Here is a 26,614-nt window from a genome sequence, read left to right on the forward strand (position 1 = left end):
GAGATGAACCATGAGAGACTATGGACTCTGAGAAACAAACAGGGTTTTAGAGGGGAGGGGGGTGGGAGGATGGGTTAGCCCGGTGATGGGTATTAAGGAGGGCACATACTGCATGGAGCACTGGGTGTTACACGAGAGGAGTGGATCGTGGATCAGTACATCAAAAACTAATGTACTGTATGGTGACTAACGTAACATAATGAAAAAAAAAAAGTCACTGGCCACTAGGGCACTTGACCAATTTTGGTACCTCGGAATGTTTCTTTTTGAAAAATAGTTTGTGGAAAAACTTCTGTGACCTACTAGGTGTCCTTAAATTTATCCGGCATCACAGAGTTCAGGTTACATCTTCTGTGCGTGGGGACTGTGGCTGACCTGTAACCCAGCTTTTCCCACTTGCTTCGTCAGAGGCCAGTCACCACTGCACATCCTGGGGCAGTATGGCAGAGAGAACGCGGCAACCATCTTCGAGCTGTTCCTGGAGTGCATGCCTGAGTACCCTCTGGATAAACCGGACGCGGAAGGAAACACAGGTACGTCAGCCTGCGAGGATGTCCCGTCTCGCTGGGCTCCCGCTTCCCGGAAGGACAAGAGCCCGGGCGCACATGCCACCCTCGAAGGGCGCTCCGCCTGGCGCGTTGGGCGGGGTTCTCGGAGCATCTGTTGTCGGTGCCGCCACGGCGCTCCAGTGTCTCACTGGGACACACACACGTCGGAAGCGTCTAGAGCTCCCCTCCCAGGCCATATACTCCTGTCCGCACGCCTGCCCGTCTGTGTTTTCGGTCCTCCTCTCCCCTTTGTCTGTCCCTGCACGCGCCTCAGGAGGAGGGAATGCTGCCGTGTGTGTTGATGGGCTTTGAAAACGTGGCCAGTTGCACACCGAGTGGGGCGGGCGTCTTACTGAGGCCCCTCCCGTGGTGCTGCTCGGCTGCCCACGGTCACGGCGTTAATTCGTGTAGCTGTCACCACGTTTGTGATGGACTCTTGCATTTGTATTCTTGTCAGCAGTGCAGGTAGCGTGTCCCCATTTTTCAAGTAGGGAAACAGAGGTGAAACCCACATCTCTCTGTTCCCAGTCCGGGGCCCCGGAGCCTTGTGCTGCTGCCGTGTTCCCGTGCGTTCTCCCTCCCGCCAAACAGAGCCGCCTCGGCCTTTGGCAGCGGTGTAGTCTCCCAGGAGCGTCCCGAACCTTGGCGGCACCAAGTATTCTGTCCTCGTTCTTGGTCTCGCCCCATGAATGTGTTGTGATGAGCCTGAGCCCGAGGCAGTCGGCCGCGGGGGTGAGCTGCGGGCCCAGCACCCGCTGCCACGCAGGCCGCTGTCCAGGAGCCGGCGACGGGCAGGCAGGCGCTTCTCCTCAGGCTTCCAGTACCCAGGCCTGGGTCCTGGTGCCTGGCTCTGTCCTGTTCTGGGTGGTGACACTGGGTAATTTTGTATCCTCTCTGTGCCTCTTTCCTCGTGTGAAGTGACCCCTGTCCGACTGCACCGTTCAGAGAACGAAGTGAAAGGAATTAAACGCAGGGTGCCGGGGCGGGAAGCGAGGGGCCAGCAGCAGGCCCGGCCGGAGCCTGGGCGCCCACGGGGCCGGTGGGGCCGGTGCCTGCACACAAGAGGCTTCCCTGGGGTGGAAGGACTTCTGGAGGACGAGCGTGCTGATGCTTCTCCCCCTGTGTACACACGTCACCGGTCTTTAGGTGACGAGAGAGCTTTGACTCCCTGTGCTCATGCCAATGTTCTCTTCAGCGTGTGGCCCCCGCTCACTTCTCTTGGAGCAGAGTGCTCGGTGGCCCTCAGCCGGGCAAAGCTGCATCTCCCGTGGACGTCGCCCCAGAGTGTGCGTGGGGACCTTGCCGACACACGCGGTCAGGGCCTGTCCTGCCCTCAGCTGGGCCCGGGTGGGAAGGAGCCCTGCCTGTGGTTTTGTTTTCCAGTGCTGCTCTTGGCATACATGAAAGGGAACGCCAACCTGTGCCGTGCCGTCGTCCGCTCCGGGGCTCGCCTTGGGGTCAGCAATAACCAGGGAGTCAACATCTTCAACTACCAGGTTGCCACCAAGCAGCTTCTGTTCAGACTGTTAGGTGAGTGGCTCCTTCCTGCCCCTGCAGGGCAGGCACAGTCACGGTGTGGGTCGTTCAGATGTCCTGGTGACCTCGGAACCCCAGAACGCACCCGCGGTCTCCCTGGCCCCGTGTAGGACTTGCCGTGAGGGCTGTGCTGCGAGAGGAGCCGTGAGCAGTCTCCAGAGCGCGCGGGGCCCTGTCCGCCCCCCGGTCCCACCGCGATCCGTAAACTCACAAATGCGTCTGTTTGTGGGGGCAGGTCACCCTTGCTCGGCCCCCGGCAGCTTCTCTGCACATCCCTCATCCTTCCACCGGTGCAGGCTCTGCGTCCTTCGGGACAGCCCTCTGCCTCTGCCCCACTGACCCGTCCTGCGTTCCTTCTGTAGTGAGGAGCGTGCACTCTGGGTGGTCTTGTGTTTGCCAGTGTCGCTGCGTCCCCGCCGAGGTGGCAGCGGCACGGCGTTACTGGGCCAGAGTCTGGGCAGAGGCACGCGCTCCCAGGCTCCTCGCAGCTCCGTGACGTTGGCGTGGGTGACGTGGCCCGCGTCCCCGCGCGCCCCGCAGCGGAGCGCTGTTTGCCGTGCACGTGGGCCGCCCTCTCAGAGCTCGGAACGGGCGCCGCCTCCTGGGCGCCGGTGTGGAAAGTGCTGGCAGAGACCGGTCGCGCGCTGCCCCCTCCCCGTGAGCTCAGCGGCGTGCGCGGGCCGAGCACTTGCGAGTGGCGGAGGGCTGGCGGAGGGCTGGCGTGGTTCTGCTACCCGTGCTGATCGCTCCCAGCCCGAGGGCTCTGCAGCTCGCACCGAGCCCTCACCCGCCCCGGCTCGGCGCTCCTGCCCCTTCTGCCGGCGCCCACGCCACAGACCCGGCCCCTCCGCCACCTTTGCAGCCACCCGCTCTCGCAGACCTGCTCCTCCCCCACGGGCCCCTCGCCGTGCAGCCCCCGCCGGTCTCCCCGGCCGCCAGTCTCTCCCGGTGGGCCTCCCGGTCTGGCCGCCCCTGACCCCCCGTGTCCCCCACGGACGCCTCGAGCACCACCCCTCCTGCCGCAGCCCTCCTGGCAAGTGCTGGGGCTCCAGGACCTCCGCAGTACGCTTTCCCTGGCGGCTCAGAGCGCGTTGCCTTTGCGCCCACGTGTCACTGCGATGGCCCCCGGGCCACCTGGCACGGTCGCTGATGGGGACGGGTTCTCTCCGCCTGTCCTCGCAGACATGCTGTCCAAGGAGCCTCCGTGGTGCGACGGGTCCACCTGTTACGAGTGTGCCGCCAAGTTTGGAGTCACGACTCGCAAACATCACTGGTAAGGCCCCGGGGCTGCTCGCCAGGGGGCGATGGCACTGCTGCCCGTCCCTGCTTCCGCCTTTCTCCGCGAGGAGCCGTGACCCCGCCAGGGCCCCGCGCGGAGCCTGAGCAGGTGGGGCGATGCCGTGGCAGGCGGTGCGTGGGGAGGGTGGGGCCTGCCCTCCCGAGAGCCGAGGAGCCGGGCCCCGGGCCCCGGCAGAAAGAGCCCTTCCTTGGCTGTCGCCGAGGGGCGCTCGATCCTGAAGAGCCTTCCCCGCCAGCCCTGTGACGTGCCCGCAGGCCAGGATCGCGTTCGCACTGACGCGGTGGGACGCGGGTTGGTGGGCGGCAGGCACACCTGATGGGCGCCGCCGGGGCTGCTGGAGGCCCCCCTCACACCCCCTTGCTTTGCTTCCACAGCCGCCACTGCGGACGCCTTCTTTGCCATAAATGCTCGACCAAGGAGATTCCTATTATAAAGTTTGACCTGAACAAGCCCGTGCGAGTTTGCAACATTTGCTTTGATGTACTGACTCTGGGGGGGGTCTCTTAGGGGGCCCCCAGGCCACACCCCGGTCGCCTCCCCAGCAGCTGTTCTGCTCTCCAGCCCGACCACCCAGAGCAGGGGTTGCCGGCCCGTCTTCCTGCGGAACAGACTGAGCGATTAAGGACCCCGGTGTGATTGACCCCATCTCAAGGATCCGGTGGGTTGTCCGTGTGTCCGGCTGGGATCGAGGTCACTGGATGACTCGGGGGGGCAGGCCTTGTCGCCTCAGTGGCACCTGTGACAGGAGTTGGACCCCAGTCTGCTTGCAACTTACGAGGACACTCGGAAAACCAGTCCCCTCCCAGTAGCTTAGTGTCCGTGTCGACCATTGCCGTGGTCTTCCTGCGCGGGCGGGCGGACGGGCGGTCAGAGCCCCGCAGGGGGAGGCGGGCGTCTGGCCGCTCGGTGAGCGCTGTCTTCACTCTGGGTAAGTGGCAGTGCGCAGCGTTTTCATAAAGATCATAGGATACTCTTGCCCGAAGTCCTTTTTTTTTTTTTTTTAACCTAAGCTGAGATTTTTTTAGTGAGCTGCCCCTTTAAAAAAGGTGAAATCTTTCTAAACAGGGTTCAAAGATGAGAGCTGAAAAATCGTGGCCTTAACAACTGAAAGCTTTACCCGTCTTCACGCTCCTGGGTTCAGGAGTGCAGCGTCTCGTTCTCTCGTCTGGCTGTGTCCTGTCTGTGGAGGCCTCGCTCTGCCACCGGGGCATGGTGGTGGAGGTGCACTTTGATTGTGCTGCACTTTTTAAAAAACATAGCTGCATTATGGCTGATTCCGATTTAAAAATCCACATTCAGAAGTAGCCTCACACATCCACGCATTAGTGATTCTGACGATCAGCTCTGATGGGACCTCAGTGCACAGGGAGCTGCGGAGTGGCCCTGGGAGCAAGAGTGTCACCCGGGCCCAGCGGTGGGGAGGGGATCGTGCAGCCTCAGGCCGGCAGGTGCAGGAATCCCGAGTTCCCAGGGGCTTGCCCCGCCTAGCAGGTGCGAGCCGGTTGGGAACACGCTGGCTCGTCCGCGGAATGAGGCCCCAGAGCCTCCTGGCCCTAGTCGCTGCTAGTGCGTATGCTAACCCTGTGGCGCTGAACGTCTCCCTTGGAAGGTTTGGCCAGTTTTTTAAAAATGTACATTTAAAGAGAAACTTCTAGCACTGCTTTAAAGAAAGAAACCCTGAGATGAACATGTGTGTTCCTAAGTTACTCTCAGAGATTAACAGTCTCGATCGTAATGCTGATTTTTCAGACATTTAACAACCACTACATTGTTTTTGCATTAATGAAGTATGGGTATATGTGTAAAGGGACTAAATATTTTTTTGGGTAGTATGTTCTTTCTGTTGCTGTAGATTTATACATTTTGTTGCCTAAATGTGTGTGTAAAATGAGCTGATAAACCAGAGTGCTACTTTTTAATATTTCTGTGATTTATGAAATATATAAGCTTTCTATGTTAATACGAGCTTGTGCACAATGTTTAAAAGAAAAAATTAGAAGAGTTCCCCAGTCCCCTAAGTCTGTGTCACATTTCCTATAGACTTTTTACAGAGGAACAGCTGGTCTTGGCAGACACTTGCCTACGTGAGGCCTGTGGTCAGCTTCTGTTTTCTGGTGCCTGACGGGGCCACGAGGAAGCAGGGCTTCGTGAGGTGGCCTGGTTGTGTAGTTGGTACTTTTATACTCGCTCTTTCCATGTTCATGGTGGAGCGCGGAGGATGGGAAGTCCATCATGGGTGAGGCTGACGGTCTAGCTCCCGCCCTGCCTTTACCAGTTTTAGTAACAATCTTGCCTCTTATTGCACTTAAAAATCTTCAAAGGCGTGTTTAGAATATGTCGAGTCCAGCTTCTGTTTCTTCACGGAGTCCAGGGACGGCTGTGGTACCGAGCAGCCACGGAACGGGGGAGCATTTTGTGAGTTCTGCGCCGGCTTCAGGCTGCGCCCTTGCACGTGTAGACGGGGCCCCTTTGCACAGCCTCGGGGGGCCTCCGGGGCCGCGGGGGTGCTCGCTGGGCTGCGTGCGGCTGCCCGTGGGACCCCCCCCGGCACCGCCCTTGCTGGCCCTCGACGCGCTGTGGAACCGCAGGGCTGTTGTCGTTACAGTTTAATCCGTAGCTTAAACACTAGTAGCGGAATCTCAGTTTTATTCAGAGCTGCCAGGTGTGAGGAATAAACTTTCCGAAACGCGGTGTGTGCACCCGCGAACGTTGTGGCGCGGCGTCAGCCCTGCCTGCCGCCTGCTCACCGCCCGGCCCGCGGGACAGCGTTCTCCGCGGTCTCTGGCCCGCGCTGCGCGTGCGCCCAGTGGCCGGCTTGCTGCGATCCTCCGGCGCGGGAACACCCACCCAACTCAAGTGCCTCCACTTAGGACTTTCTAGTTCTCGGTGACGGTAGCGTGTCTCTCCGCGTGACGCATCAGAACGTGTGTTGCATCTGCAGTTTGCTGCCCGCGCGCTGCCCGCCCCAGGCCGCGGTTTGGTCGAGGCTCGCCTGCCGTGCTCTCTCCAGCAGCGGGCTCCCCGTGCCCGCTAGTCCTCTACCTCAGCCCCGGGTCATTTGTGGCCGTGCCTGCGCGGAGCCCAGCGGGCCGGCGGGTTCGCCCCCGCTCCGCTCGCGGCCCCCGCCCGTGCCACCGAATGATTCCGCGCTGATCTTGCCCTTGGGCGCGAGGTGGAGGGAAAGCCTCGGGAGGGGCTGGGGGATGCTTAGACCCGAAAGGGGCACCGAGCCCCCAGGTGGCAGGTGAGTGAGACGCTGCCACGACGGGCACCGAAGTGGCTCCTGACACAAGGCTTCTTGCGGCGCTGGGACCGCTCTCGCCGGCCGCGGAAGAGGAGGGGCGTGGAAGCCACATTCTCGTTGTAATTTAATAAAGTAGTTTGTGAAGAGCTGACTGCTTGACGAGATAAAAGCACTTAATGAATTCCCCGAAGTTGTCATGGATGCCTTAACGACTTTCTCTGGAAGATCACTGCCCGGACGGTCCCTTTGTGGTATAAATCACACGCTGACCCGTTGCACACCACACACCTGGACCGCTCGACTTCGTGGCTTGTCCCCTTGGGGCGGATGCGTGAGGCCGGGGGCAGGGCGGCAGGGGGCAGGAACTGAAGGCGCACGTGCGGGTGGGTCGCTTGGGCTTCCAAGCCGTCCAGGGCGCGGTGCTCAGTGCGGGACCTCTGTGTCGTGTGTAGGACCAGGACGCTTTGATCGGCGTTGTTTCTTTGGAGTCCACGTAATGGAATGTATCTTCAAATACTGATACTTGCATTTTCTGTAACAATTCCTTACAATAAAATGAGGTAAAATTGTGCATTTCAAGTGGAAACTTTAATAAGACATTTGTAGTTTTTAATGCCGAAGCACCAATAAGCATTAAAAACGGATTTTTTTTTTTTTTGATGCAGTGTTCCATGGTTCGTTGTTCGCATGTAGCACCCAGTGCTCCGTGCAGAATTGTGCCCGCCTTAATACCCTTCACCGGGCCAACCCATTAACTCCTGACACGTGAACACGTTCCTTAAATAGCTCACCCTCTAGGGAAGTTTGGATTTCCGACACTTTTCAGAAGCACGTTGGCGACAGCAGTCAAAAAGTAGCTGTTTTAGGCATAACCGACCGGCTGCCTGAAGCGGCGTCAGCCCAGGCTGCGGGGGTGGCCGCGCTCCCTCTTGACTCCTCTGGAGGCTCCAGCCCCGGCGAGGGTTCTGCTGGTCGTGGTCTAGAGGGAGGACTGGCACTGGGGGTTTCAGAGAACACTAGGGAAGGTGTGAAGTCGAGGGGCCCACAACACCCGAGTAGATCATACAAATCTAGCTGCCGCCCCTGCCCACCCCCCGCTGCCCCGGCCGTTGCACGTGCTGGGACGGACGCGCTCCCTTTCTTTCTCTTGTCTTCCAGCTTGCTCCCCCCTGGTTCAGACCAGCTGTGGAGACAGAGCTCGTTCTCTGCTGGCTTTTCACATGGTTAACGAGCACTGTTAAGTGCTTCCACAGGGCAGTCTCCTGTAAACCTAACAGCCGCCCTTGAGGGGACCACTAGTCCTAATATGTGAGTACAAACAAGAACCGGGCCTGCATAGACTCCCACACTGTTGCCCAGCCGGGGAAGAGCACTGGGTTTTCGTTCTATTACTGATTCGCTGGCAGTATTGGGCAAGTATCCTAACTTCTGGGCCTTAGTCTGCACCCATAAAGCCAGGGTGGCGACCACGGTCCTTCCTGGCTCATACGGTTTCTTTCCTTGAGGGAGGTCATCAGAAATGGGTAACGTGCACCTCCTCTCATGCAAGGACATAGAGTCCCCTCCAGTGGGGGCTGATGGGAGCAACGTCTGCGGTTTCCCTGCAGGAGTCTGGGGCCTCTGCTGCTGGGGGAGCTCTCAAGACAGGGGTGGGGCGTTCGCTTCATCCTCCTCTGAGGGCCACCACGGATTTCTGGACAGGTCCCCAACCCGTGCATGGGGTCTTTCAGATCCCAGTTGTCCCAGAGCTAAAGGAGCCGGGGATGGGCGATGGTCTGGTATGGCTCCCTTTTGACCCCAGGCGCTCCACTCCTGGGTGGGGGCGGGCAGCTGCCCAGCATGCTCAACGCAGCCCTGCTCGTGGGGGCAGCAGGAAAGCAGATGTGGGGGAACAGCTCAGCTCTGTCGTGCTCCTTCTCCGGACCCTCTCAAGGCTGGCAGAGAGGTTACATGAGAACAGATGAAGCCCCCTACCCAGCATCATCTCCCTCTCCAGCGAGTCATCCCTGCCAGAGCTGTCCTGGGGGACCTGCCTCCGTCCACCAGAGCTCTGCCCTGGGGCCACTCTGGAAGGACGAAGCAGAGCGACTGCTCCAGTAACCACAAGCGTCATCACGGCTGAGCCCTTTGAAGATTCGACCGCCACCCCAACACAAGGAGCTCTTCGCGATAAAGTACATGGTGGCGGCAAAGAGGAAGTGAGCAGCCTGCAGTCCGGCAGAGAGTGGGTGCCCAGGGCCCTCCCCGGCCACACTCGGCTGGGATGACAGGGTGCCTTGTTCCGTTCATTTCTATTTTCAGTATGTTTTGGGAGGGTCTGAACTCCTCTGCACCTGGCCCCCCCACTGTCCCTCACTCCCACCCCGAGGATGGCCTCTAGGGCTCTAGCGGGGCTCCTGTCACCCACTGTAACCTCCCCGAGGTGAGCCTTGCCTGCCCCCTCCCACCCCACAGGGACACAGCGAGCTATGGAGGGGTGCAAACAGCATGGAGTCGGGGCAAGAACCTGGAGTTTGAGGCTCAGCTGCACTGCTCTGTGCTGCCTCATCTGCAGACTAAGAGCTAACTCGCGCACTTACACCCCGTGCTGGGTATTGGGGGTGCAGGACACCAAGCTGGGGAGCCCTCCGTCCTTGTGCAGGGAGAGGGGCGGACGGGAAACCCGGGTTGTCGTTTTACAAGAGAACAAGGCTGCAGGCAGGCCAGGCGAGCGCAGGTGCCTGCCTCCCGAGAGGTGCCAGTCCAGGCAGGAGGGGCAGCCTGGCGGAGGTTCCGCAGGCACGGTGCGGTGGACGAGGCTGCAGGGAAGGGTGCCCCGGTGCACGGGGAGGTGGTGGGAGGGCCGTGGACGTGGTAAGTCACTGAAGGTGAGGGGGGGGGTGCCCTGGTCATCCAGGGTGACCGCTCACAACAGGGCGGAGGGCGGCGTGGGAGAGGACAGTGAGACTTGCTGCTTCCATGCGAGAAAGGACAGCCCGGAGCTGGGGAGGCTGCTGGGGGGGGGGTGGGGGGAGAGCCGGGGCCCTGAGATGGGGTGGGAGGAGGGGAGGAGCAGAGGAAGGCGTCCTGGATGGCTGCCGGGGTCCTCACTTGGTGTGACATCACAAGGTGACTGAATTCCGGAAGCGTGGAGTCTGGGTGCCTAGGACGCGCTCCAAGGAGCCGCCTATCTGGATGCAGCTGAGGTGGGAGTGAGGAGACCTGGTGGGGGGGCTCATGGGCCGAGAGGGGTGCCTGGGGGAGAAAAGGGAATCAGACAAGGGCCAAGGGAGGGTTTCCCGGAGGCCGTCAGGTGTGGGCCAGTCCCGGACGGCCATGGCCGTGGGGTGAGGAGGGCAGAGTCTAGCCTGCTGCACAGCCGAGGGGGGCTGGGGAGCAAGGATCCTGAGTACACGCAGTGTGGCCACAAGTAGATCAGTGCCACAGAGGAGGGTTTCCTTCAGGAGGGGGAAGCGCCGTGAGGCAGGGGGGCGGGGGGGCGGCAGGGGAGGTCCCCAGTAAGAAGCTCCTCCGGTCAGTGGGGTCGGCGTAGAGGTGATGGGTTGCCCTGGACACACACCCCACCGGGAGAGGCATCACAGCAGAGAAACTACTTTTTGATCAAAAAGCAGACTTTTCCCACACCTAATTCTAAATGTTTAAGAGAGAATATCCTCACTTCAAACTGCTGCTCGGAGGCGTCTGGATTTGCTGCCTCCGTATAAGCGAAAGCCCTTCCCCTCCAGGATTAGCCTGCCCTGTTTCATTGTTCCCCCTCCCGGTTGGGCTCGGCTCCCATCAGCTGGGTGTGGCTTGGCTCGGGGCGGAGGTAAAATCAGGGGAACCTAGAAGAGTTACATGGACGCTCTGAATGATCCGTGGCTTCTCTGGACGCGTCTGCCTGTCTCCGATTGGCCAGTGCCCCCAGTGCCCTAGCCGGGTGGGGAGTTACAGGTCGGGCATGGCAGCCCAGTTAGTTTTGAGTTGGTCAGATTTGCGCGCATTACCGTCTGAGGGCTCTGAAGAAGGATGGCGAGTAGATCACAAACAGGCTGACAGGTACCGGGCAGGCCGGCGCGCTCTGGTCTCAGGCACAGGAGGGTGAGCCCTCGGTGAGGGGTGTGGGCCATGTTTGCAGAGTGTGGGCAGCGTGCTTCCAGGCAGGGTTCCCTGTGGGTTATCACCATCTGGGGCACGGGCTCACAGCGGGAAGGAGCAGGTGATGGCCAGGGGTGGGCAGCCCGTGTACTCCCCCAAGCTGGGGTGGTCCAAGTCCCCACGGTTCGTGTCTGCAGGGAGGCCCGGTGACTGGTCGCTAGGGGGTCCGGTTGTTCTCACGCACACACAGTGGGGCTCCTTGGCACCCGGCTTGTACAGCTTCCTGGGGACACCGATCCAGTCTCTGCTCACACCTCCGCTGAGGACAGAAGGAACAAGGACGTGTTACCAGCAGGAACTCATGAGTCTCTGGGGAGGGGAGCGGGGTAGGCCACCTGGCGATTTCCCAAGGCGGCGGTCTGCAGCATGCGTCCCCTAATCCTGCCGGCTCTCCTGACTTCCTCCAGCTTCCCCCGCTGTCCTAGTGCTCCCGGGCCCTGCCCTGTGCCTTCCCAGGAGCCAGCGCTACTTCCCCGCACTGTGAACACCTGGGAAAGGCTCTCCCCTACTGGCCCGTGAGCGTCTCAGAAACAGTGTCTGGCTCCAATCTCCCACTGCATCCTGGCGCCTCTCGTACTCCTTCCCTGCCCCTTACTCCACACCCAGTCCCTGTCTGAACTCAGGACTCCTTTGTCGTTTCCAAAGGGAGTTAAAACAGACCGGGCTGAGGCACAGGGATAGGGTGGACTCGCCGGGGGAGGGAAGGCAGTGAGGCCAGAGGGGGCCACCGAGACCGGCAAACAGGCCCTCAGGTGGGCAGGCCAGGTTCCCCGAGCCCCTCTTTCTGGAGACCAGGCCCTGTCTCTTCAAAACTGGACAGGAGCTTTCCTTCCTGCCCCTTCCACACCTGCTCCCTGAATTAAGGTGGAGGAAATGTGATGGACACGGGCTGGGCCTGGGGAAAGCTAGCAGCTTTGGCTGTTGGCTCTCGCCTGCACAAGGAGAGCAAGAAGGCCTCTCCGCACAGAAGAGGGTGGACGTACACAGCTTACACCTGAGGAAGGGGATCTCCTGCTTCTCAGGGAGAGCTGAGCTCGTACTTGAGGCCCTTGAAGCTTGCTGTGTGTGCCGGGGGGGGGGGGTCCCATCCTCTGCATCAGAGTTAAGGGGATTGAGGGCCTGATGATTAAACACCCGTTTTTCCTCCAGCTGCCCCCCAAACAACCCGGGAATAATCTCTGGGGCGTCTACCCTAATCGGGCTCCCCTCACTTTATTTCTACGGGAAAGGGCTTCTCGGAAACACTCAGCAATGGCCATGTTTCGTGCCGCGGGCCGGCCCCGCCTCCTCGTCCCTGTAGGCGGCCAGAATTTGTGCAGACAAGAGGGAACAGAGGCCCTTGGATGGATCAACAGGCCAAACTGAGCAGCTGTACTTGGGCCTGCTCATCCCAGGCCAGGGTCTTTGGGAAGTGCAAGCAAGCAAAACACACGCCCGGGTCCCCACCCTCATCTCACCTGGTTGTCAGGGGCCCCAGAAGCCTCGGACACGTAGCCAGTTGAGCCTCGCTACCCAGAACGCCTGTACTTTCAAAGAGTCCCCCTGGGTGGACAGCTGGGTTATGGTGTCACCGAGTCACGTGTGGGAGGGAAGCCTGTGTACCTCTCCGGGGAACACCAGAGCCGGCTGCCCCTGCTGGAGCTCCACTCGGCATTGCACGGTGGGAACGTCTGCTTCTCCTCCAGTGCCCGCCGGCCCGCCTCCGAGGCTCGGCTGATCATGGCTTCCACCTGGGTCAGTTCCGGCGTAGGGAGGCCGTCCTCTCCGTAGAACCGTCCTATCAACCTTCCTGTGGTGACGGGACAGCTGATGTCAGGGTCTCGGTCACCTCCACGGTGAAACCCAAGCTCCCAGGGTTTCTGGCTCAGGACTAAGAACCCCTTGACGTCTGACAAGACCCCACATAGAAGCGAGACTGCTCTAGCTGCGGACTCCCCCATACGGAGGCCGCCCACCCTTCCCCACATGCAGACAGCGCTTCCTGGAGGGCAGAACTGCATGTAATTCCTTCCTCGGCGCTCCACGGTGCTGGAGGCACGCGGGACGTGTTCCATAAACGTATGACAAATGACTGGCTTATTGGGTCACACTTTTGTGGCTCAGTTCTTCCCAAAGTGAAACGATTTTGTCTTGTAGAACTATCAGTAAGTCATTTATTGAACATTTACTCAGGGTCAGGTGCTATGCTTGTGCTTCACCAACATCCTGCAAACCCTCAGAGCAACCTAGGAGAGAGACAGGGAGGCTGAGTAGCTGGGAGGGCTCTGAAGCTGGCGCCCACACTCTCCCTCCACCATCCTCTCTCCCTCAGTCCTGCGGTGCACGAACTGAATGGAAACAGCAAGGGGTCCATGAACCTGCAGGCCTGAGCCAGAGGGGTCAGCTCTCCTTTGGGGCAGGGACTTTCGTCTCTGAGTCCTGATGTGCAGGCCCCTTCCCGCAGCACCTGCCACAGGAAGCAGCGGCAGAAAGTGCTTCTGGAAGGGCCGGCCAAGAGGAGCAGGTGCCTGAGCGGCCTTGAGCCCTGCACTACTGGGCCACCAGGGGCAGCTTCGTCCCCCCTCACGTCCAACCATCCCGACTGGTCCAATTCTGTTTACGTCACTCTTGTGACCTGGATTAGGAGCTGCTGCTCCTTCGTATACAACATACACTTTCCTGTGCTCATGTCCATCCAACAGCAAATCTCGTCCGGCCGGCCTCTAGAAGACACCGCGGTTCTGGCCACCTTCTCCATTTCTCACCCAAACTACAGCCTGCACGTTGGCTTCCTTTCTATCTGCTGACCGTGCTTAGCTGCTCCCCGTCTCGGCACTGTTCCCTCAGCCTGGAATACTCTCTTCCCAGACCTCAGTCTGACTGGCTCCTCACATCCCGGTCTCTGCTCACCTACTATCCCCTCCAACAGGCCTCCCCTGACCATCTGCTCAAAAGTGCCACATACCACACCCCCCACACACATCAATCCGCTTTATTTACACTCAGTCCCAACTGGAATTGTGTGGTCGGTTTACTTGTTTATGTATGTCTCTCCTGCCCACCCAGTGAGGCCCCAGCACTCAAAACAGCCCAGTACAGAGCATTCACTTTCCGTGCTTATTAGAATATATGAGGGGATCAGGGCGCAGCCTCTGAGTTGATCTAGCAGAAAACTTCCTCCTAGAGGGTCTCTTTGTGCACAGCGACAAGCCTGTAGTGCTGAGTTTTAGACATGAGACCCACAGAGAGGGAGGAGTCATAGAGGCAACAGAGAAAGAGCTGGAGAAGCTGTGTCGTGAGAATGGCGGTCACCACCGGCTGGGTCTCCAAGCCAACACTGTATCCAGAAGACAAAGACATCTCATTTGCCTGTGAGGCTTGGCCACTAGCTGCCGAGATGGCTTCCTGTCTTCACTTCCTCCTCTGATGGGGCTTTACTGGGCCCGAAAGAGCCTAACATAGCCCACCTCCTATAGAACGAGCCAAAAGAGGGCAGGACCTGCATTCAACTCATCCCTGGTCTGGTCCCCATGAGGACCAGAACCATCACTTACCCAGAGTAGGTATTCAAATACATGCTGACTGACTACAGTCCCTCCCCGACGCTCACACACATACGCTAACACTGTTCAAACACAGCAGTTTGCTCCCCAAATATCAGGATGACATGTTTGGTCTGGCAGTCTTTGCCCACTCTCAGGGCTCTATTCTTTTTCTTTTGTGTTAGGATTTCTTTTCCTTATTAACCTGGTAATATTTCAACCAACCTCCCGGGAAAAAGGGAGAACCCAGCCTCCTGAAGGTCTGCAGAGAGCTCTCAGTCCGTTCAGTGCAGACGTGGTTGTGGTGTCAGGAATGGCCCGGGACAGCCCGGAGGAAAACCCAGAAGGGGGTGTGCAGGCCGGGAGGGCAGGAGCCAACAAGTGTGTGTGGTGGGGGGGGCTGGACGCAGAAAGAACTGTGGGTGTTCTAGTCAGCTGGATGTGGAGGGAGCGGAGGAGCTCGGGCAAAGGCCAAGGTTCTCAGAAAAGGTAACCCAAGTGGTCAAGACAGAGCAGACAGTCAGAGGTGCTAGGGGCAGAGATGGAACGCTCCCAACCGAGACCCATTCTGGTGGTGAGGAGCACTGATGTTCCCCAGGCAGCCAGCGGGTCCAGTTGGGCTCCACAGAGGGAAAAGGGCCCCAACCAACCCAATTTTCAGTGTTTACAAAGCACTCTAGTGTTTAGAGTCTAACGTTTCTTTGGGACACTGTTAGGTGTCTTTCTATTTCAAAGGTGATTCCCTCCTTGCTTGCCCGGCACCACTGGCTTTAACAAGTGTCTGGGAGACAGTTCCTTTGGGATGGACACAGACTAATGCTGGTCTCCCTACAGGGCTAAGTAAGAGTATCTGTCAAAACTGCACACAAATGTAGGCCTCGAGCCCTCCCGACTGGGTGCTGAAGCCCAATGCCTGGGACCCAGCGAGGCTCCTGGAGCTGGTGGTTCAAGGTGTGGCAGGCAACCCCTGGCTTTGGGGCCACAGAGGCCAAAGCAAACAGCAGGATCATGCTCTCCCAAGAGTATGAGTGAGAGAAACAAGTGCCCCAAACACTTCCTTCGGGGACTCACGGCCACACTAACAACCAGAGTTTAAGGGGAAAATTTCATGGGTATTGTACGGATTTTAACCTTGAGTCCAATCCCCAAAGAACTCTAACTCCTTTAAAAAATTGCAGGACAACTGAATAGAATCTATGGAAACGACCTGTGGAATACCTACCAACGAATTCGTAATTCTTCTCGTAGAATGAAAGCCAATTTTGAAGGGTCAGCACCTCCGAAAACGACAAGTCAGCTACATGGTCCACCAGGCCTGCTTCAGAGTAGTCCCCAGTCACAAACGCCCTCGATGCATCCCGGCCTGCAGGAGACAGGTTTCCAAGTAGATGAGCTCGTAAATCGCTGGCACTGTACCAACTCAAGAACCTATTTTCTGAGAATCATCTGGAAACCCCTAATCCCCATCTCCAGGGAAAGCTCATCTCCCCTCGCTGGGACAGATGTTAACACAAGTATGTCTTCCTTTTAACACTTGTCACAAAATAACTCATTGTTGATGTAATAACTATCTAATGTCTGCCTTTTCTACTAGTCTGCAAGTTTTATCAGGGCAGAGAACACACCAAACTCAGTATTGATTCCCCAGTGTCTGGTAGTGCCTAGTCTTTAGTAATTATCAATAAATATTGGCTGAATGAAACCCATGCATTTACAGTTGATTTTCAGTAAGTCAATTCTCAACAATTATTTCAATAATTCAAAGGGGGAAAGAATAGTGTTTTCAACAAATGGTGCTTGGACAACTGGATAGCAACATGCAGAAGAATGAAAATGGGCCCCTACCTCACAACATATATAAAATTAACTCAAAATAGATCAATGACATGAATGTCTGAGCTCAAACTGTAAAATTCTTAGAAGAAAACATAGGTGTAAATGTTTGTGCCCTTGGATTAGGTGATGGTTTCTTAGATAGGACACCAAAAGCACAAGCTAACAAAGAAAAAATAAACTCGATCAAAATTTTTAAATTTTGGGGGTGCGTGGGTGGCTCAGTCGTTAAGCGTCTGCCTTCGGCTCGGGTCATGATTCCGGGGTCCTGGGATCGAGTCCTGCATCGGGCTCCCTGCTCAGTGGGAGAGCCTGCTTCTCCCTCTCCCGCTCCCCGTTTGTGTTCCCTCTCTCGCTGTGTCTCTCTGTCAAATAAATAAATAAAATCTTAAAAAATCTTTTTTTTGTAATGTGTGCACTACAGCACACTATCAAGAAAGTGAAAAGGGGAGAAAATATTCACAAATCATGGATCTGATAAGGGCCTAGTATCCAGAGTATACAAAGAACTCCCACAACTCAAAGTACAAAGACAATCCAATTAAAAAACAGAAAAGGATTTGAACAGACCTTTCTTCACGGAAGATACACAAACGGTCAACAAGCACATAAAAAGATGCTCAACATCATAGTTATTAGGGAAATGCAAATAACCAAAACCACAATGGGCTACCACATCAAACTCACTAAATGACTATAATCAAAAAGATGACCAGTTTGGCGAGAATGTGGAGAAACTGGAACTCTACTACATTGATGGTAGGAGTACAGCCACTTTAGAAAATAACTTGGCAGTTTCTCAAAAAGCGAAACACAAGCATTACTACATGAGAAGTGAAAACATAGGTCCAAACAAAAATGTGCACATGTACGTTCATAGCCGTGTTTTCGTAATAGGCAAAAATGGAAATAACCAAAACGCCCAACAAATGATGATTAAATACACAAAATGTGGTATATACATTCAACAGAATATTACTTGGCCACAAAGCGGAATGCAGCACTGATACGTGACGATGCAGCCTGGACAAACTTTGAAAATGCTGCGCTAAGTGAAAGAAGCCAGACACAAAAGGCCTCATGTATGATTCCAACTTGTATGAAAAGTCCAAACAGGCAAATCCTCAGATGCAAGTGGACAGAGGCTGCCAGGGGCTGAGGGGTAGGAGGGACTGGGGAGTGACTGCTAACGGATATGGGGTTTCTTTGGGGGTGATAAAATGCCTGGAACTAGAGGATGCTGATGTTTGCACAACTTTCTAACTGTATTAAAAAGTACTGAAGTGCATACTTTAGAAGGGTGGATTTTACATTGTGTGAATTATATCTTAATAGACAATAGTACAAGTATCGACTGCATGAGTGCACATCTCTGCTTCCCTCCGAGGCTGTGCGGGTGGTGGGGAGCACGGATTTCTGATTCCTCAGCACCTGGCACACGGCAGGCTGCGTAGCCGGGGTCAGTGCATAGATGTGAGTGTACGACGGGCACAGAGGAGCTCGGCAGGCGCCAGAGCACACTGCAAAGAACAGTGCCCCGGGGATGAAAGGTTTCACGTTCACGCTCGTGCATCCTGCTGGGGCAGCTACGCCAGGGTGGCGTGGGGCTGTGCACTGCAGACTGCCCTCCACGGGCAGGTGAATGAACCCTGACGCCAGGCCCAGCTCTGCTTCCAGATCACCGTGTAGCTCCGGGTAAGCTCCTGTCCTTGCTGGGCTGTTTGAGGAGCTTGGCAACACCAACTGACCCGAGTTCCTTCTCTGTCAAGGCTTCCATTTCTGAAGTTCTCCCCAGAGACGGGAGGTGACTTGCATTTAAGTACCAGAGGCAGCTTCCCAACTCTGAGACGACGACAAATGCAAAGTGCTTATTTAACATTAGCCTAGTCGCGGGCCCTAAGCTCAGCATTTGTTTGTTCCTATCCAACCTGGGACATGGTTATCCCTCCAGCCTGGTTGGACAGGCTGGTGGTCCTGGTCCAAAGCCCGTCAACGAATCCCATTCGCCAACGCCCTCAACTACGGAACAGGACAGCAGAATAAATTTCGTTTGACAAACGGTCCAGGCCTAACATACGTGCAGCTTTCTCCGAAGTTCTGACAGACCGTAAAGGTGCCCAGACCTTTGCTGTGCTCTAACCTGATCGTCCTTAACGGACGTAAGCGCGTCTGTACCAGAAACAAGAACGACTCACACCAAGCGTACTATTTTTCGGGGAAACTCGGACAGGGACACCCTCAAGAGATGACTGGAGTCCGTAGGGGACCCCTGCGGGCAGGGACCCGGCCCACGCATCGCCGCGCGCTGAGCCACGCAGTGTGGCGCGGAGCACCTGTCCGGGGGCTTCTGCCCGGCCGGTGGGTAACAGACAAGCGGCCAGAAGCCTGTTTCTCGAACCTTCGTCGCAAAGAACGCCCGGGAAAGACAGGGAGGGGACGGGCTGGGCTGCTAACAGCGGGCCACCGTCCCGCCCGGGCGTTCGACCCCCGCGGGACGGTGCAGCCGAGCACGGCCCCCGCATCAGCCTGATGACTGTGCGGAGAAAAGGGCGTAGGAATGAATGAATGGACGAACGAACAAGCGCATGGATGAGTGCACGGGCGAACGACGCAGGCGGCACCGGCCCCTCGCTGATACCTGCGAAGCCGCTATAGTGGGCCCCCGGCTCGTAGTGCCTCCGGCCGGAGGACACATCGTAGACGCGGCCGAGCAACGCCAAGTAGAGGCCCGGGTCCCCGGGGCCGCCGCGGTAGCGGGCCAGCTCCTCGGGGACGAAAAGGCGAAGGCCAGCGCGGCCGCTCCACCAGCCCATCCACCGTGCCGCCGCCGCCGCCGCCGCCGCCGCGACGGCTAGGCCCAACAAGAGCCCACGCCCGCCGAGCCTCAGCATGCAGACCGCAGGCGGCCGCCCCGCCCTCCGCGGCCAAGATGGCGGCGACGCACGCGCGACGCCACCGGCGGACGTCACCGGCGCGACGCCCCGTCGTCCCGCCCGCGCCCCCCAGGGGACAACGGGGTACTGAAGGGAGAACGGCTTCGGCGAAAGACCACTCCCCGGCTCCACTCCCTGGCTTCGCTTCTTTTCAGCGTAGGTAGTGAACGTGGAGAGCGAGAGTGTCAGCGCCGAAGGCTCGGCCACGCCGTTGCCGCCCCCAACAAAGATGGCGGCAAAGGAGGCTGCGGGATGACGTAGACGTTAGGACGGACTCGCCCTCTGGGAAATCGGGTTTCCACCCCCTGCTCAAGCCGTCCTCCGCTCTCTGTCTTACGGCATCTGCCTGAGTCCGCTTAACGGCGCCTTTGCGACAGCAGGCCTCGCTTGACGGCGAGGAAGCCGGAAGCCTCTGCCGCCGTCGTCCCCTCCCCGTCCCCGCCCGCCCGGTGCCGCCGGAGGTTGACAGGTCGAGGCGGGGAGGCGGCGGCGGCGGCGGCGGCGGCACAGCCGGGCGCCCGAGACGGAGACTCCATGGGGAACGCTCCGAGTCACAGCAGTGAAGACGAAGCGGCTGCCGCGGGGGCCGAGGGCTGGGGTCCGCACCAGGACTGGGCCGCGGACTCGGGCACGATCTCCGGCTCGGGCCCCCCGGCACCCGCGCTGCCGCCCGCCGCGGCGCTGCTGGAGCCGGCCCGACTGCGAGAGGCGGCGGCGGCGTTGCGGCCCGCGCCGCCCTGCGAGTCTCTGGTGTCTAGGCACCACGGCGCGCTCTTGCGCTGGCTGGAAGAGCGGCTGGGCCGCGGCGAAGAGTCAGTCACCCTGGAGCAGTTCCGGGAGCTGCTGGAGGCTCGTGGCGCCGGCTGCTCGGGCGAGCAGTTCGAGGAGGTCAGGACCGGCTGGCGACGGCGGGGCGGGGGCGGGGGCGGGGGCGGGCGGGTGTGCGGAGGTGGGCAGTGGCTCCAGCCTGGCCCGGCAGGACCCCGTAGGGTGCGGGTTCTGAGAATGGGAGCTCGCATCCAGCCTGTACGCCGCGGGGGACGGCTGCGAATCTCTTTAAGCTCTACTAGAGGTGTGGAAAGCCTGGACTAGTCCGTCCTTGATCGGAAGAGCTCGACAAGCCCAAATGTCTTCGCGTGTTCTTGTAATACAGACGTTTGTGCTGTTGCCTGACGCTGCCCCGACTGCTCTCCGGAGCTTCCTTATCAGGCTCCGGGGCGGTTGAAGGGAACGGAGGCCTAGGGATCAAGGGAGTGGCAGTGCACACCATTCTGTTTTATTGACCGGTGGGAGTTTACAGAGCACCTTCTGAATCCAGTGTGGGCGCCTAGCAAATGTGGGGGGAGGATGACGTGCACTGGGAAAGCTCACGTTCTAAAAGCCGTTCTCATCACACAAAAACTAGCTTTTCCAAAATACACATTTGTTTTTAGATAGTAAGACTCATTTAAACCTCCGTGTAACCTGAAACTGACAGGCAAATACCAGGTTTCCCGGCGGCACTCGTAATGACACAGTTTGGGGCATAATCACTAACATCATCTCTGTTAAATCACCAACAGCGAATTGATACGGCAACAAAATATTTTTTTCTCGGAAGGGGTGTTAGGAATTACTTGTACATTTCATTTTACAGTTAAAAAGAGAGCTGATCCAGGGTCTCCCACTGACTCATTGGCAACCTAAGACCTAGCACTCAGATCTCTTGATTTGTTTGCTTCTTTGTCTTACGTCCCACTGCCTTCTTCTTGGGACCCTATTTCTTTAACTCCACGGTGTTATAACAAAAAGATGCTTAATTTGTGAAGGTGAGTAAGCCGTGTGGAATTTTCAGTGTCAGTGAAGGGTGAGCATATAAAGCAGTAAACTGACAGGTGCTTGTAATGCCGTTAAAAAGTGATGTGCACTTTACAGCCAGAGGCCTTTAAAATACTTTAAGAATGTTTTCCTGTAGGGGCGCCTGGGTGGCTCAGTCGGTTAAGCGACTGCCTTCGGCTCAGGTCATGATCCTGGAGTCCCGGGATCGAGTCCCGCGTCGGGCTCCCTGCTCGGCGGGGGGGTCTGCCTCTGACCCTCTTCCCTCTTGTGCTGTCTCTCATTCTCTCTCTCAAATAAATAAATAAAATCTTAAAAAAAAAAAAAAGAATGTTTTCCTGTATATGGTCAGAATTAAGATAATAGGGTTTGTATGTTTCTTATATTTTCTTTTAAAAAATAACCTGTAAGACATCCCAGTTCTTGAAGATGTGGTCATACTAGTTAGTGAAGGGTCTTCATCTATATATATTAATTCCAAGAGTCCGCATAATGCTTCACTTTCTAGCTCTGGGTGTATTAACAGAAAATGAAGGGGCGCTAGAAAGAGCTGTGTAGATCTGTTGAAAGTATTGGCCCATTTCCGAATTGTCCGGAAGAGAATGGAGAGAAACAGTATTTACACTGAGAGTGTCTGACAGGACTAGAGCTTCAAGCAGAGGTGACAGGAGTCCTTTTTTAAAAAATACTTTATTTACTTAGAGAGAGAGAGAGAGCATGGGCAGAGGGAGGGGCAGAGGGAGAAGCAGACTCCCTGCCGAGCAGGGAGCCCGATGCGGGACTCGATCCTGGGACTCCAGGATCATGACCTGAACCGAAGGCAGTCGCTTAACCAACTGAGCCACCCAGGCGCCCCATGATTTTATTTGAGAGAGAGAGAATGAGAGAGAGCACATGAGAGGGGGGAGGGTCAGAGGGAGAAGCAGGCTCCCCGCCGAGCAGGGAGCCCGATGTGGGACTCGATCCTGGGACTCCAGGATCATGACCTGAACCGAAGGCAGTCGCTTAACCAACTGAGCCACCCAGGTGCCCCACAGGAGTCCTTTTTTAAAAAATACTTTATTTATTTACTTAGAGAGAGAGAGAGAGAGCATGGGCAGAGGGAGGGGCAGAGGGAGAAGCAGACTCCCCGCTGAGCAGGGAGCCCGATGCGGGGCTCGATCCTGGGACTCCAGGATCATGACCTGAGCAGAAGGCAGTCACTTAACCAACTGAGCCACCCAGGCGCCCCATGATTTTATTTGAGAGAGAGAGAATGAGAGAGAGCACATGAGAGGGGGGAGGGTCAGAGGGAGAAGCAGACTCCCCGCAGAGCAGGGAGCCCGATGCGGGGCTCGACCCCAGGACCCTGGGATCATGACCTGAGCCGAAGGCAGACGCTTAACCAACTGAACCCCCAGGCGTCCAAGGCCAAGAAGTCCTTAGGTGTGGTCCAGAAATCACTCAAGGGTTATGATATTTTTCATTGGGCAAATATTTGTTGGGCATATACTGAGTACCAGGCACCTGGATGACAGTGGACAAAGCAGATACTTGCTCTTAAAGAGTGTGTGGTACTGAAGGAGACTCACGTGAACCCAGCAATTATAGGTATAGTGAGTATTAGCCAAAGGAAAGTGTAAGGGAAAATATAGCAGGAGGATTTAACCTCACCTAGGAAGTCAAGGAAAACTTACCTGGAAAGTCACATTTCAGCTCAGATTCAAAGGGTGATAGATAACAGACGAGGAGCAGAAGGGTTAGCGGTGTTTCAGGGAGAGGGAATTCCATGCACAAGTCAAAGTCCAGAGAATGGAGAATCTGGAAGAATGGTGTGAAGTATGAGGCTTAGATAAAACTGCTGCAAGGGACAGAAAAGTCAGTGCATCGGTAGTTTAAACAGTAGACAAGTTTCTGGGCGCCTGGGTGGCTCAGTTGGTGAAGCGTCTGCCTTCGGCTCGGGTCGTGATCCCTGGGTCCTGGGATTGAGTCCCACATCAGGCTCCCCCTGCTCTGCGGGGAGCCTGCTTCTCCCTCTCCCTCTGCCTGCCACTCCCCCTGCTTGTGCTCTCTTTCTGTCAAATAAATTAATAAATAAAATCTTTAAAAAAAAAATAGTAAACAAGCTTCTTATGAAAAAGTCCAGGTGGGTAGTCCAGGTTTGACATGGCAGTTTCAGTCATCAGGGACCTGGCCCCATCCATCTTGTGCTGTCATCCTCCACAGGCACCTTCTACCTAGTGACCCAAATGATTCCTTCAGCTGTCACTTTGTGCATTACAACTGCAGGAAAGGGAAATGGAAGGAGAGGGCCACACCTCCTTTCTTAAGGGCAGGGCTCACCTCCCATTGGCTCAAGCCCAGTGACATGGCCACACTGAGCTGCAAGGGAGGCTGGGAAAGATTTCTATTCAATGGCCATGTATTTAGCTGAAAAATAAGGATGTGATTACTGAGAAAGAGGAGGACAGGTACCAGGTTGCAATAACTAGTGTAACACACATGGCTAGATCCTTGAATGCAGAAGGAGAAGAGCAAGGCTAGAGCAGTAGGCAGGAATCAGGTCATGGGGAGTCCTTTGCAGCCTCTGCTATATAGGAGTTTGGAAACTGGAGCAAGGTACATGATGCTGTGGCTGCCTTCTGGGGAGCCGGTTGTAGAGGGGCTAGAGTGGGTCCAAGCAGATCAGTTAGGAAGCTATTACGACAGTTCAGGTAAGAAACTAAGTGGCTTGGGGCTGGGGTGATGGCAGCTAAAATGGCATGAACAATTTTGAGAGCTATTTAGGAAGTAGAATAAGCCCCCTTGAGACTTACGTGTGAGCAGAGGATTAGAAGGGGAAAGGAATTAAGGATGACTCCACCAACATTACTGTCTTAAGCAACTGGAAAGGTGACAGGGCTGTTTATTGAGAACAGAAACTTCTCAGGAAGGGAAGACCTGGAGACAGAAGATGAGTTTGGTTTGGCCATGCTGAGCTTAATGTGTCCATGGGGCAGCTAAGTGGAGGTCTCTCTCAGACTGGGAGTCCTAGGAGAGAAGACTGCTTGAAATACAGTCATCTGTTTGTTCATTGGGTTTTCATGAGAAAATAGCCACATTGTTTCCTCCTAGTGTGACGTGTGTGTGTGTGTGTGTGTGTGTGTGTGTGTGTATGTGTGCTCTGTGAGAACTTAAATCCCTTGGAGGTAGTCCGTGGACTGTTGAGCATAGTTAAATCCAGAGGTCGTTCAGCCACTGTAACCAGAGAAATATATGGGAAGAAAAACCTGAGTGGTTGTACCTTCCTGTTATGAAACTCAAAATCACAGTAGTCACACTGTGGCAGAAATAAACATTAAGGAGTCAGAAGCCCAGCAATCAGAACTGGTGACTTGTAAAAGGTTGCAAGTTCGTTATTTTACTTTTGTAAAAATCCCTGGGGCCACCTAGAGCTGTGTCATAGGGTATTAAGTATCCATCCACCAAACTCACAAAATACATGTTTGGAAGTCTTCTTTCACATCTGTTTAGCTATCCCCCCTCACTCTCTACAATGTGTTCACATGCCTGGTGTCTAGTGATTTAGGCCAGCCGTGCAAGGCTGGTGGGTGACCCCAGCCACCACACTGAGGATGAGACCGAAGACACGGTAGGGTTCAGGGACTCACTCAAGTAAGATGGGAAAATAAATTCTGGGACTAACACTCTAGTGTGAGTCTTCTGACTCTAAGCCCTGTACCCTTCCTCCTCTAAGGACCTGTTTCTCTGGGACTATTTTTCTTTAGTCTCACCATTTTTCTTTTCTTTTTTTAGCCTTAATTCTTTAATTTTTCCCTACATGCTAAGGGAGACCTAGCAAGAATAATTCAAATTTGAGAAAAAGCATCATGCATTTTTCTTGAAGCCTCTTCACCTTTATTAGATTTGGTACGGGGACAGTTGGGGTTGGCCTGATACTGAAATCTGGTGACTTTCCCTTCCTGCTGGTTAGCACTTGCTAGTTGAAGAGAGCAGGTCTGTCTGCATGTGAAGGCTTAGCCAGGGTTTGAAAAGCCGATTGGGATAACTCACAGTGGTTGTCCTGTCCGTAAGTATGGAGTAATTATACAGAGAAATGTCCAAGAAGGTAAGTATTAGCCATATATGTGATTCCGTGCTCTAAAATAAGTCTGTCCTTTGGTTTGAGTAAGTAGATAATTCTGTGTCTTAGTTAATTTTCCACGTAAGCTTGTGAAAATGTATTGTGATACTTCAAGATTAAAGGTTTAGGGGAAATGATAATAAAATGTCTTTATAGCAACTGAAATGATGAGTTTTTTCCCTTCTTTTTTTTTTAAAGATTTTATTTATTTATTTATTTGAGAGAGAGAATGAGATAGAGAGAGAGCATGAGAGGGGGGAGGGTCAGAAGGAGAAGCAGACTCCCTGCTGAGCAGGGAGCCTGATGCGGGACTCGATCCCGGGACTCCAGGATCATGACCTGAGCTGAAGGCAGTCGCTTAACCAACTGAGCCACTCAGGCGCCCTCCCTTCTTTCATTTTATGAGACCCAGAACAGTAGAGCAGGTTACCTTTGGTATACATTATTATTATAATGCCAAGTATTTCCAAGTTTTATATGCCTGCTCTTGGGCTCCAGATCGGCACTGCCATCTGTGTCCCCCCAGGTGTCTTGCCTTCACGTTCCCACGACCTTCGTTGTTGGAGGTGGTACCCTAAAGAAGTTGCTGGAGTGGTACTATAGATCAAAGTCTGAAGGTTTATCATTTTATAGTGACATACCTTCTCTCGTGATAGGTGTGGCCCATGGGGAAGGACTCTGGTTTGGTCCTGGGGAGCAGTAGCTACTTGACTTTTATACAGATGAGGAATAGCGTTAAAATTAAATACCTGTTTGGCACCAGAGATTAGAGAGTCCGTGTTTGTGCTCTCAGTATGCTCTGCTTCCAGAAAATTATGGAGTGTGTCGGGCAGGAAGAGGTGCTGAACAGAGGATGATGGCACATGGCTTTCAGGTGGGAATTTGAGAGAAATAGGCCTTACTTTACTAATTTGCCATGCTAGCTCTAGTGCTTCCTTGGTGAAATTCATTAGGCTGTGAAGTCTGCGGGCAGGACCATTATCGTCCACCCACTAACCGCCTCGGCGCAGCTGTGGTAGTAAGTGCGCTGCCCCCACGACCCTCAGGTTGGGTTAGCAGACTGACTCGTTCTCCAGCCTCGTACTTTCTAGTCAATCTGTAACCTCGGAGTAGTAAGGTATTTTTCGATGTTTGGGGAAACGGTTAAATATAGTTATAGTGAAAACTTAAAAAGGGTCTTAGATTGGTTTAGAGGAAATTTAGAGAAAAATACCATTTGTCCTTATCAGGTCAAAAGTTTTAATCAGTTAGTTTAGAATGGTTCTGAGCCCAAAAACTATGCTGATAGAATTATGCAGATGTAATTCTCTACCCTTTGAAGACACAGAGTGTGAGAGACTCCTGTCTGTGCGGGAAAGATGAAGCAGGTTACAGACATCACTTGCCCTCAGCTCAGAGCCTGCAGAGACTCCCTATTGCCTGAAGAGGCAAATACGCATTGCTCAGAATGGGCGAGAGCCCACGGGCTGGCCTCATCTGCCTCTGTTCCCCTGCTCGAGCCCTGTGCCCTAGCCAGTGGGACACCTGCCTTGTCCTGTGTGTGGACCTTGTTTCTCTCAGTTCTCCAAGGCTCCCTGACTCGGCACCATCACCCAGTCAGGACCAAGTGTTTCTCGTGGCATGGTTCTAGTGTCTTCTGTATAAC

General features: G+C 55.5%; 3 protein-coding genes across 6 annotated transcripts in view; 2 read left to right on the plus strand and 1 right to left on the minus strand.

The window, feature by feature from the left end:
• ANKFY1 (ankyrin repeat and FYVE domain containing 1) overlaps positions 1–5,344 on the plus strand; it is a 60,982-nt gene extending 55,638 nt beyond the window's left edge. The window contains exons 21-25 of one of the 2 annotated variants that reach the window (XR_014140675.1): positions 409–533; positions 1,932–2,078; positions 3,267–3,357; positions 3,759–4,042; positions 4,450–5,344. Coding sequence is in view for 1 of the 2 variants with exons in the window: in XM_081805930.1 (XP_081662056.1) it covers positions 409–533; positions 1,932–2,078; positions 3,267–3,357; positions 3,759–3,891 (496 nt within the window). In the remaining variant the exon portion in view is untranslated. Of the gene's footprint in view, positions 1–408; positions 534–1,931; positions 2,079–3,266; positions 3,358–3,758 lie in introns of both variants that reach the window. The other variant, XM_081805930.1, reaches the window with a different exon arrangement.
• CYB5D2 (cytochrome b5 domain containing 2) lies at positions 5,286–19,254 on the minus strand. The gene is made up of 4 exons (XM_006750933.3): positions 18,758–19,254; positions 15,509–15,649; positions 12,368–12,554; positions 5,286–11,024 (listed from the first exon to the last, which is right to left on the minus strand). The coding sequence occupies exons 1-4, from the start codon at positions 19,008–19,010 to the stop codon at positions 10,808–10,810; spliced, it is 798 nt and encodes a 265-aa protein (XP_006750996.1). The 5' UTR covers positions 19,011–19,254; the 3' UTR covers positions 5,286–10,807.
• Positions 19,255–19,323: 69 nt separating this feature from the next.
• Positions 19,324–26,614, plus strand: part of ZZEF1 (zinc finger ZZ-type and EF-hand domain containing 1) — a 103,136-nt gene continuing 95,845 nt past the window's right edge. For 2 of the 3 annotated variants that reach the window (XM_081805928.1, XM_081805929.1), the window contains exon 1: positions 19,324–19,940. In XM_081805928.1, coding sequence (XP_081662054.1) covers positions 19,587–19,940 — 354 coding nt within the window. In that variant the 5' untranslated portion in view covers positions 19,324–19,586. The remainder of the gene's footprint in view (positions 19,941–26,614) is intronic. The other variant, XM_081805927.1, reaches the window with a different exon arrangement.

This window comes from Leptonychotes weddellii, chromosome 15, assembly GCF_054177405.1.
Source record: "Leptonychotes weddellii isolate Sample4059 chromosome 15, ASM5417740v2, whole genome shotgun sequence".
In the NCBI taxonomy this organism is placed as follows: Eukaryota; Metazoa; Chordata; class Mammalia; order Carnivora; family Phocidae; genus Leptonychotes; species Leptonychotes weddellii.

What these genes read in the sequence shown, in the direction of transcription:
- CYB5D2 (XM_006750933.3), bottom strand. Translation starts at nt 19,010, where the DNA reads ATGCTGAGGCTCGGCGGGCGTGGGCTCTTGTTGGGCCTAGCCGTCGCG. An exon ending in CCACTATAGCGGCTTCGCAG is followed by an intron (nt 15,650 to 18,757) that starts GTATCAGCGAGG and finishes TGTCTCCTGCAG; the next exon opens with GCCGGGATGCATCGAGGGCG. An exon ending in CTCTGGTGTTCCCCGGAGAG is followed by an intron (nt 11,025 to 12,367) that starts GTACACAGGCTT and finishes TTCTGTCCTCAG; the next exon opens with CGGAGGTGTGAGCAGAGACT.